Here is an 11,879-nt window from a genome sequence, read left to right on the forward strand (position 1 = left end):
TTTGAGTACTGAAGAGGGGGCTCTTACGTCATGTAAAATGAAGACTCATAACGCCTGCGGAGGACATCCGCAGGACATTCTCACATCCTCAAATGTATTCTTTGCACTCAAAGTAGACCTTGAAATCACACCTACAATGCTGCTCATTTTGACAGCATTTCAGATGGAAAACTGTTTCCTGTGCAAGTCTCTCGTTTATTGCTATGTGGCTCCTAGAGCCTGAGTAATCTTGAGGATTTTCAAGAACACAAGGAATTTGTGTAGCCGGTAGTTGATGCCACTCCAGTTCTATTTAATTACAAGGGTGTTCAGAAAATCACTGTGCACACATCATTTTATTAACTTATATTTCATGTACCTGGTTTGTGCTGTATTTGTCTATTATTAGATTACTGGAGTGAGAGTGATCATGAGGACATGGACATGCCCTCCATGAGCAAACAGGACAGTCCACCGCCGCCCTATGACACCTATCCAAGAGCATCGTCAGTAAGTACCATCAGTGGTGGTCTTCTATAGAAACTATGATGTGGCACCGAGAACATAAAACTGCATGGCAAAGCTATAGGAGTGTGCTTTCAGTGCTTTCATTAATAATGGATAGCATAAAATGACTAACATGAGTCAAATTTGTTTTTGTTGATTATTGCTTATTTCATACTCTTTCTCAATAGAGGAATATCCAATGTTCTGTACTCATAGTTGATAAAAAACGTTTCGGATTACCTTTCCTGAAATTGTAATTATTCCATAACATAAATTCACTTGTTGCTAGGCAGAATTACTTGAGCTCAGTTGTGTCATGCAATTGATTCATTAGTAAATGTCATGTCTGAAATGCAATTTTAGGATCTCTTGGCAAAATTGAGAATCAGTTGTTTGTGCCATTTTATGTATATATCTGTTGTTCAATTAGATCACTGCTCTGTATTAAATAGAACATATTAGTAAGCAAATGAATGAAAAACAGTGCCACAGTGGTTATCCATACAGTGAAGAATGTATTTGTTAATGGTATGACGAACAGATGCGATATGAAATGTGGCATGTGCACAGATAAGACCAAAGTGGTGCTCTCTTTTGCCTGGATATATTTATTTCTTCATATTCGTGAATATTTTGAAAAATAAGAACAAAAAATGAATACTCTGTTTGTCATCAATTTCTCCAAAAATATTTCAGTGCAAATTGATTCTTGACAATTGGGCCCCTCGCTGATTCGCAGCGCACACAAGCCCCTGCTGTTTGAACAGGGGTGTGTAGACTTTTTATATGCACTGTAGCTTGCCTCCACTACCTTTCTAAATTGGTTTATTGGCTGTGTTGAGTCTGTCAACCAAAATGAACACAAGTTACAGTATATATATATATATATAGAATTTATTTTTTCTTAACTGTTTGAGTAATTTTTGCAATGGGTGTCCTGTTTTTTGACTTTCGCACTTTCCCCCAAAATGTCTCTGCATATACCTGAAATATGATATAGCAAAATACAGCAATTTTGAATACGTACTGCATATACTATGAATATTTAGCCGCGATTTTATTGTTTAACCCATCCGCTTGAGTTGTAGTTGCTGAACATGTGATTGTATTTAGGTGAGCCCCTTCCTGGAGCCCAAACGCGGTCATTTCTCCTCATCCGACACATTCCAGTCACGTTCCTCTCATGAGGATTACCACTCGGAGTCACAGGAAGGCGGCGGCAGCAACAATGGCGGTATCTCCCCTGGGCAGAAGACAAGCATCCACCGAAACTCCTGGCAGGACCAGATGGAGAGCAACGCCAGAATGCACTTCCTCCAGGCGTATCCCATGGAGGAGCCCCTGCTATCTGATGACAGGGAACAAATGGCGATGGAGTATCGCAGGCAGTCCACGCTGCCTGCCCAGCGCAGCCTGCTGCTGGAACAATACCGAGCCTTGCCCCTGCCCGTCAGGTCCAGTATCGATTCCGAGGCGGGAGGGAAACCTCGCAGCTTCACGCTCCCCCGAGACAGTGGTCTCCACGCCATCTTGGCAGCCAACGCCGGCGCGTCAGATGAGAGAACGCCTCGACACTACCAGCTGGAGCGGCCCAGAGAAATAGGTTGGATACTTTAAGACCGTCTTTCCCAATCGTTATTGAGCCAAGGCGCATATTTTCCCTCGTCAAAATCTGGCGGAACACCACCAAACTATAATATCATAAAAAAATAAATGAACTAAAATACTTATGATTTTGCCTCAATTAACTCACAAATGTATTTAGACAGCGTAAAATACAGCCTCTTTTACTCTGTTCTGTTGTATGAATGACGACAAATGGGTACATAGATTTATTTTACATTCTGCCATCTAGCTGAAGAGCATTTAATTGTTCTGCCTATCACAATACGCCGCTGGTATCCATAGTCGGTAGTACCTTGACTTACCAGTCCCCAAAAATTTGTTTGGCCAATGGAATTGACCGATATTAGCTTTTTTAAAATCAGCCGATATTTTTGTCTTTAATGTTTTTTTTCTTTTACACATGACAAAATAAGACAGAGTTAATGACATTCAAATATTGCCTTTTACAAGTAGTTTAAGTTTGAGAGGTACTATATTGATTCAAGCATGTCACTATTACTGGGGTTGTGGTCAATTGCTACACTGTATCTTATGGCCTATATTGCATATACCGGTACAGTATATTTTGCTACAATTATAGAGCCACAAAACTATCCTGAAGTATGCTACAGTATAATTACACCACAGATTGAACAGTCTTTTAACATCTGTGGAACACATCCCCTTCTGTACTTTAGTCTTGTATTGAAATTGTCATTTTGAGTGACCGAATGTTAAGAGGCTGACTACCAGGGCAGTTTGATGAAATTTAGCGTCTTACGTGATACACATTTGTCCTGGCAGCCCACTCGCACTCAAACATGCTCTTTTTTCCCTCTGCTTGTTTTTGTTTTCAACCCCCCCTTTTGCTCTGCCTCAATCGAGATGTCACAGTGCCTGCCTTCCAGCCATGTCTGGATGCTGTAGCCAGGATGAATCCTCTCAGCCATGTTAATGTAGAACTGTGAACAGGATAAAGAAACAAGCTTGAAGGCCCTTTCTTCTTGTCCTCATTTATCTTTTGCTCTTATGTTCACTCTTTTTTTTTTTTTGTTGGCGGGCATAGCAGGACAAAACAAAGCAAACTGTAATGCATTTATCACAAAGCTTCTAACTTAAGTGTAGTAAAAACGTCTAGCCATCAGGGGGCAGTGTTTGAATGTTATTATCTGCTATTGAGCACATAATAGAGACTTTACATTTGTGCAGGGTTTAAAACTGTTACAACAAATGTGTTTGTTTAAGAAGTTATTACTTGGAAATTAGAGTTCAACAGTATCCCAAAAGGGGATCTACTTGATGTCCAGAACAAATTTTAATCCAACAAAATGTTGAATTCATCTTTTGAAGGGCGCGGACGAGACTTGAGGCTGCAGTCGGACTCGGTGGGGGATTTGTATCGAGCTCTGGAGCACACCAGTCTGTCCACCTCAGCTGACCACCGGTCAACCAGTCGCCTGGAGTACAAGCGCTCCTTTGTGCGCAGGGTTAACGATCCCTTGCTGAACGACAAGCTTCACCGCCTACGCATCCTCCACAGTTCTCTCAACGTACTTGCACATAGCTCAGGCATACCTCAGCATTACGCTTGATAATGCTTCTATAATGTATGTTTCATTCTCTTTCAGAATGTCCCTCTTCAAGACACCAACCGCTCTTTGGGCTTTTTAGGCTAATACGTGGAGCCACCTTCCTCACGCCCTGCCTCATTGCTGGAGATGAAAAGGCAACAGGAAAGCTTCATTTTCCTTCCTCCTTTTTCCCCCTCTCCCCTTTCAACCATTTCTACTGAAGGTTTTACTTCCTTACATGCTTTCTGTCCTTTTAATGATGAACCTTTCTTAAAGGTCAAGCACTGGTTTGAACTGTTTGGGGAAAAAAAGCACTTTGTGTCCCTGTCATGGACTTGATGGAGAGCGTCTTCACTCACATGCATGGCTGTTTGCCCTCACTTTTGTTGGCGTTATGCTGCAGCGGAACAGATTACATTGACTATTTTGGATGTACACTCCATTTTGTTACGTGTATAATTATTAATCGATATTATATATGACATTGCTACACAACATCTTGAGGATATGTGCTGGAATACAAATAGTAAATCAAGTGCTGTGCCTCAGTGATTGTGAATGTACATTGTACTTTTCCAAGAATAATGAGAGAAGATGTAATAGCAAGCAAGTTTCTTTCAAATGGGGGTGAAAATATCACACTTGGCAATAAGGAAATTGTATTGTAAAATATAAAAGGGATGTTCGCAATAGTTGTCTATTTTTGTATGCATGCAGTCTTTCCAGTTGTGGCAACAAAAAAGATTTTTTTTTTCTATGTGTGTTCAATTTGGAGAATACTGATCATCTCAACTGCCTCAACCTCGACTTATTTTAAAAGGCTAATTTCACTATGAAAGAGATGAGGATTAACTGTATTTATTAAGTGTTTAATGTACACGCATGTTTTGTAATACTGTACTAAAACACGTTACCATGCCATTTAACTGCACATGTGTGCCATTTTGCCGTATTGTAGCTACAATACTTTTAACGATGGAAATAAAGTATGGCGTGGGCTGACAAAAGATGTTTTTCTTCATAATTATATTTTAAGATACTATTTTTAGACATTAGCCACACACAGGGGGTCAGGTAATATGATTGACAGTCCGTTGCGCAGATTTTGGAATAATCTTGCTTCAAAATCATTTGCAAGTGAAAATAAATTCAATAAGTAAAAAAAAAAAAGACAATAGCCACATGTTGAACAAACATACTACAGCTGATCAGCACCAATACGCCTGAATAGGAGTACTAGGACATTAGTTCTTTATCATTTCCTTCTTGACTCGAGATTAATTCAATGTTAGCCTGTGTTATCACTTGTTACATCACAACATTATACAAAAATATCATCAAGTGTTGTTCGTTCAGCCAGGTAGGGTCTCACTGTGCTAATTAAACGGTTGCTAATTGCTTCCAAAGGGATGGCCAACCTGCTAATGAGCATACTGTATCTGTTCATCGGACTCCTTGTAGCCTTGGCACGCCCTTAATTAACATAGTGACCAAGTATTTATTGGTTTAAAAAAATATATGGAAAAGTACATTTCTAACATTTATTCTGATGCGAACTGAAATAACAAGGGCAAAATAACCCAGAAGTAAACTGGACAGGCGTGATACAAGCAAATCGATATTGCCTTGATATTCAGTTCCGAAAATCGGCATTGCATTTTGTAACATTTATTTGAATACTTATCCACTGTATATTGCCTAGTGTTTGACATTATGCACGTTATGTGCCAAGTGTCTGCTTGCATACACTGTCGCCTGACCTTACTTTATGGATCATAATCACTGAGGTGTTTTGGGACTTCAGCATGTAAATTTTCTGTCATGATAATGAAAATGTGGGTCAATTTATGTCAGAAGTGTCCCGTGTTAATGTTTTATGTCATTTATTTGTATTCTATAATTTTTTTCTTTACAGCATAACACAAGCGTAAAATCATTCATCCATGCACAAAATATTCTGCTTGAAAGACAAATGAAGAAGATAGTTAGCCAAAATGTCATTTGAATTGCACATTTGATTCTGTGTTGTAAACATCGAAGATATAGTGACCAGTGTCTCACAGTTATTAACAAAGAGGTTTTCACATTGGCAAATGATCACAATTTTAATACAAGAAGTAAAAGTAAAGTAAGAACGTATGAGTTGTATCATTAATTCAGTTTTGATAGAGCACTTTTACATTCTACACTGTTTTAGGAAATAAATATTGATTTAATCAGTATGAGTTAACAGACAACATGTCGATGTGTTGCTTTAACGTTTACATCCACAAACACACGTATGTACACACAGATATAGAACTATAATTGTAGCACTTATTCAAAATCAACTGCAGCTTGTGTTTATCATCACACCAGGCAGTATACAATTCATAACATTTGCAAAACGGTGGCTGTTATGATTTTTTTTTTTTTTTTTTTTTTTTTTTTTTTTTACAAAACATTCATTGCTTGTTAGAATTAAAAGTCTCTATTGTAACCACACTCTTTGCTAACTTTGATGGCAGGAGCTTGTATTTAATACAAAGCTTTATAATATGGATTCGAACAAGAGTCGTTCCGAGTCCATATAGCAACGGGTTGGTGACTGTTGGAATGATGGCAAAATACATTGACAAGAACAACCATGCCTCGGTGGCTATGTGATCCATATTGAACCTATACTGGACAATTTCAAAAAAGGAGGCTATGCTAAAGTTGAAAAAAGAACACAAATGCGGCACACACGTTTTCATAGCATTAACTTTAGAATCTTTGCATACTTTCTTGATGACTCTTAATATTTGTACATAGGAGAAAACAAGCAGGATCGGCTGGGGGCCGACCATCACAAATACAAGCGCGAGCCCCACTTTACTTATATAGGATGGAATTGAACACGCATTTTTGACCAATTCCATGTTCACACAATATAGCTTTGGTATGACTTTCCCGCAAAAACTCAGCTGCAGAGTGACAGTGAAATAACATCCGAATGCAATGAATGGATAGAGACCCACAAGTGCAACCAGTTTCCTGATCTTTGGCGGCGCCATGATGGTGTGATATTGTAGTGGGGAACAGATGGCAACAAAGCGGTCGTAACCCATGAGCGCCAGTATGGAAAACTCAGCAGCTACATACGAGTGCAGGAAGTAGACTTGAGCAATGCACGACTTGACACTGATCTCATGCGTCTCTGACAGGAGTAAGCCCATAGCTGGAAGCAATAACGCGCTGGAGCCGCAGACCTCGTTGAAACATAACATGCATGAAAAAATATTCATGGGATGGTGCAGCTGTTTGTTTCGGTGAACCACAGAGACCAAAAGTACATTCAGGAACAAAGCAGCAACATAAAGCGAGAAGAAAAGCAGAAAGAACAAATGTTTGTGCTTCTCCAGGTTTGCGTATGCCGTCATGGTGAACGTTAGCGTTGTGTTGTTTTCCATTCTGAAAGAAATTCAAGAGAAATGGTGATACAGTAACATACGCTTCATGATAAACAATTTAGATACAGGATAAGACGGGTAGACTGCAGCAGCTGCCACATCTTGTCCTGGTTCAGCGTACCTGTGGTCGTACCTTCCGCTCCACGCACCTAAGCAAGTGCAAGGGCATCTTTTTAAACATACTCGAGGTGGGCTTGGTTTGCTGTTCGGGGGATTCTGGCACATAGTTAGATTTTTGTTACTATGGTCACGCAGTTGCCTTGTTCCTCAAGCTCCCTCGACGCATCCTTCCCGCATTACACCGTTCTTGGTTTAATGTACACCATCTTTGTACAGTATCTTCTAACTCACAATGTATATGCCACAAATCATTCTTGCAACACACAAAATCAATCACTTTCCTTAAGGATGTGGATGGACATATCTATATCGAGTAGAACAACTACGGCGCAGTTTTTCAGTAACCACGTTGCTAATGAGGTAAAACTGTGCCAGTGCTATTAGTCAGTGCTCGTCTATTAGTACCAATACTAGCGACATTCTAAAATTCTAATAGTTAACATCTAGCACTTCATTAGAATCCTAGTAGCATGAATACTGTGCATGTACTGTAGTTGTTCTACTAGTGTTCCCTATAGTCATTCCACTAGTGCGTTGAGTTGTCTTTCTAGTGCGAACTACAAGTAGTACATGGACAACGTCAAAGGTTTAACCCTAATGAGGATGAGACTCTTTTAAAAAATTGATAGATGGAAAGTACGAGGCATAATGAATGTACTTTGGAGATATTCACATTAACATTTAAAAGACAGGTTATTGGGTTTATAATGTCAATTTCTGGGGTTATGGTTATTTTGAAAGCGGCTCCACAGATAATGGAGACTTGGGGCCTTTGACCTGGCTCGGTGAAAGTGGAAGGAGCAGATGTTGCTCTGCCTAAATTACAGTTCCAGCAACCTTACACAATACCAAAACAAAACATCCGTGACCCTATCGTGGATAAGCGGTACAAATAATGGTTGGCTGGACTGGACATGCTTGAGTCTAAATCTGACGGCGGCATGGATCAGGTGGTATAGTGGTTCTCTTCCAAACCAAAAGCTATGGGTTCGATCATCAACCCTTGTGACCATGTCGAAGTACCGTTGAGCAAGATACTGAACCCCCAGTTGCTCCTGATGCAGTGACATCACTCATCAGGAAGTACAATGAAGAGACCGTGTTGCTTTGAGGACTTAAGGGAGAAAAGCGCTGTTCAAGTGAAAGTCCATTCAATCATTTGATAGTATAGTTGCAAAACCCCTAAAAAAGCAATTCTTGTTAGGCCTCAGTGTTAAGTTTTTATTTAAAGAGGATGTCAACTCAAACATATTTTTCTTCAAGAATATGTTCTATGCAGGTCCACTGGTTGAAGCAAGGCATTCTGATTAGTATCGCGTTTGTGGAATATGAATTAAGCAGAAAAATCCAAACGTTTTTAGCCATCTGAGGGGGGGCCATTTTGTCACTTCTGTCGACTGAAAACGACATTACAACTGCTCAGGGATAAAGTAACGACCAATCACGGCTCGGCTTGAGAAAACAGCTCAACCCTTATTCCATAAAGGCAATATTAATCCGAATGCCTTGTTTCAACTAGTGGGCCTGCATAGAACATATTCTTGAAATAAACATGTTTGGGTTGACTTCCTCTTTAAGAAAGTGAAAAAATTAAATTGCGTAAATATGTTGTTGTCTACATCAAATTTGACTGCATTGATCTTCACATTCTGTGTCCCAACTGTGCAGGCTGACAGGCCAAATCATGTCACTTCATGTGAAAGCACCAAATGAGGTAAGAAAAAAATAGATAGCAAAAAAACACACACACAGAAACACGCCCACACACAAACACACACACATTGGAAAAAGGATAATTTAATAAAGTAAGAACCTTTGATAGTTGCCATGTTATTGTGTTAGATGACATGGTATTTCCTGAACACATGATACAGTTAAAACATGCTCATTAGAGCCCATTAGTCTGCTCTGTTTTCACGTCTCTTGAAGTCAATTAGCCTCCAGAGTGTTGGACAGTGCCTGGAGAATAAAGATGATGGATGGGTTGAAAACAAAGTTGGGCTCCCTTTGGAGAAGTCTGATGTAACATTGATGAAAATGTTGCCAAAGGCCAGTGATTTTTTGAACCAAAGAAAATAACTTATCAATAATAGCTTTTCTTTCTTTGTGATACTGTACACACTACTGTTTCACAGTTGGAATCTTTATATACAGTATAGGTGTATAAATCTGATAAATGTATGAGATTCCATCTGTGAAAAAAATGCTCATGCTTGTGCTCATGCATGCTCCCCTCTGCTCGCAGCGGAGGCGCGGCTGCGTTAGGGAGCCTTTCTGGCGGCGCGTTTCAATTGGAGTCAATGTAGCTCGCGCGGGCGGGCGCGGATGCGTCCAGGGTGGCGCGAGCGATGCTTTTGCATGGAGGGACGTCGTCGCGTATTAAACAAATAAACTTTTTTGCTATGTCGTCATTATAGCTCATATATATATATATATATATATATATATATATATATATATATATATATATATATATATATATATATTTATGAGGACTGATCATCACATTTTAAAATCTGCACAAATAAATAAATATGCAGTCCACCGTAATGTTTGTCTCATGACATTCAGTCACAAGTTGGCTGCAGTTTATCTTGTTTCTTTAAATTAGATTAAGAAACGCATGTTCTCAAGGGATACCTATCATTTACTCAAATGGTTAGTTTGCTGCTTCTTATTACTGTTGTTCCTCCCCTTAGACCAAAATATGACCGAACCCTCACTAATCCTCATTTCAGAGCTACAGACACAGGAAACTGCAATGTCTTGGTATCGTGTGTTGATTTGGACCCTCTTGTTTGTTTTACTGCTAAATGGTAAGTGCTTGCTTGCAAATTCGTATTTGTTTGCTTTCGGAACTCATAAACCATAGATTCTGATTTTGTCTTAAATGTGTTTGATTTCAGTTGTGGATAATGAGGCTGCCTCCTTTCCATGGTCATGTCCAAGCTTGAAAGGAGTTTGTAGAAAAGTTTGTCTACCAACAGAGCTATTCTTCGGACCTCTGGGTTGTGGAAAAGGCTTCTTGTGAGTTATTGCGCTTCACATTCACAAAAATGTGGGGTCTGTATTTATTAAAGAATGGTCAAATGTTGTTTTTCTTTTTAACTTCTAGATGCTGCGTTTCTCATTTTCTATGAGTGCTGTCGGATTGGATGCAAGCCATGCAATCCATGAAGAGAACATCAAGCATCCCCCCAAAAATGTAGACATTGCTATGTGCATTATTTGCCCATCTGTAACATTATGATCCTTATGGTAAATTATGATCTGCATATTACCTGCTTTTATGCTTTTTTTGGTTGTTTTAACATGGCTCAAACAAGTGACATGGAATAAAATGTTACATTGAATATCACTGCTTTGATTGAATTGTCTTCTTTTGGATTACCAGAAAAAAACAGGGGAATAACACTCATTGATATGAAATAAGATGAAATACAGTACCCGCGCTGTATCAAAGGTGTTATCTTTTGAAAAAAAAAATGTTAATGCTTAATTTAATTGATTGAGCAAACAGAGTGAAAGTAATAAGAACTGTATGTTTCCTATTGGACTATAATTGACAGTTACTGCTTCAAACATGGCGCTGTATCATACTGAAATATGTTTCCAATACAGTATTTATACGATTTTGTGTAGCTAAATAAGGAAACCAGTGTCAATCAAAATTGCTAATATTAGCTTTGCTAAGACAGATGCTTCCTTTGCATTGGACTGCATCTCTTTTTCATGACTTGAGTGGAGACATTGGCAGAAATGTGGTCCATGCATTCTCAGCCTGAACGTTAATATAAGTCACACTACCAATTACAATAGGCCATGCAAAGAAAACAGTCTCAGGCAACTCTGCTATCCATTGTCCCCAGGGGCGGAGCTACATGGTAGCCAGGTGTGGCCATGGCCTTATATGAACTGCATATTTAAAGACCAAATACACGATTGATCTGAATGAAAACTTGAAAATAATCAGTTTTATGTAAAGAACATTTGATTCCTACAGTCACTATCAATCAAAATGAACACTTTCACACCATGTCAAGCAATGATCAAAGTTAAAAATGCCAAAAATGAATTCCATTTGCCTCCCCAGATATGACACACAGTGTAATAAAATGTAACAGTTTGACTTAACTTACAAGGCTTGTTTGTTGAACATTAGATCAGATCTGGCGCCATGACCAGCCTCTTGTGCACTGCCCATCCAAACACCTGCTCTGTGTGGCCCTAAAATTTGTGGTTGACATGTCAAAAGGAATTTAATTGTTTAATGGCAGTAGAAGTGTGTGCATAGGAAGTAAATTAAAAGGGTAATATAGAGTTGCTGTTACTGTGAACCCTGCTTCACAAAAAAAAAACAAAAAAAATGAATAGACCAGCATGTTTTTCTTGTGTTTTTGTGCTGGTGTCTTTGTTGTCACCAGTAACAGCAAAACAGCAGCAGCAAAACAAAACTGCCAAGATTCAAACAGTTGAACCTTCGTTCACTGGGCAACCTGCTCTACTAACTGGAAAGGAATTTAGTTTTGTCACACGGGTACAATGTTTTGGGAGGGATATAAGCTTTTGCAGGTGATCCATAGCGTTGTGCTGAACCACCAAGGTTATTTTTGGCAAAAGCACTAAGTGAATGCAAATGAGCCAAAGCAATTGAGTAGGATCTTTG

General features: G+C 39.1%; 2 protein-coding genes across 6 annotated transcripts in view; one reads left to right on the forward strand and one right to left on the reverse strand.

Moving 5' to 3' along the window:
* The window catches only part of LOC147133238 (connector enhancer of kinase suppressor of ras 2-like), a 28,104-nt gene extending 23,435 nt beyond the window's left edge, over nt 1–4,669 (forward strand). For all 5 annotated transcript variants that reach the window (XM_086012145.1, XM_086012147.1, XM_086012148.1 and 2 more), the window contains 4 exons: nt 389–489; nt 1,600–2,089; nt 3,442–3,641; nt 3,720–4,669. In XM_086012145.1, the coding sequence (XP_085868271.1) occupies nt 389–489; nt 1,600–2,089; nt 3,442–3,641; nt 3,720–3,767 (839 nt within the window). In that variant the 3' untranslated portion in view covers nt 3,768–4,669. The remainder of the gene's footprint in view (nt 1–388; nt 490–1,599; nt 2,090–3,441; nt 3,642–3,719) is intronic.
* Nucleotides 4,670–6,106: 1,437 nt separating this feature from the next.
* Nucleotides 6,107–7,123, reverse strand: LOC147133239 (olfactory receptor 52D1-like). The gene has a single exon (XM_086012150.1). It carries the CDS (start codon nt 7,091–7,093, stop codon nt 6,107–6,109), a length of 987 nt encoding a protein of 328 aa, XP_085868276.1. The 5' UTR covers nt 7,094–7,123.
* Between the last annotated feature and the right edge of the window lie 4,756 nt (nt 7,124–11,879).

This window comes from Filicampus tigris, chromosome 17 (genome assembly GCF_054856515.1).
Source record: "Filicampus tigris isolate MCC_2025a chromosome 17, RoL_Ftig_1.0, whole genome shotgun sequence".
NCBI lineage: Eukaryota > Metazoa > Chordata > Actinopteri > Syngnathiformes > Syngnathidae > Filicampus > Filicampus tigris.

Bases quoted from the DNA above. Each gene is read 5' to 3' on its own strand.
- LOC147133239 (XM_086012150.1), bottom strand. From the start codon at position 7,093: ATGGAAAACAACACAACGCTAACGTTCACCATGACGGCATACGCAAAC.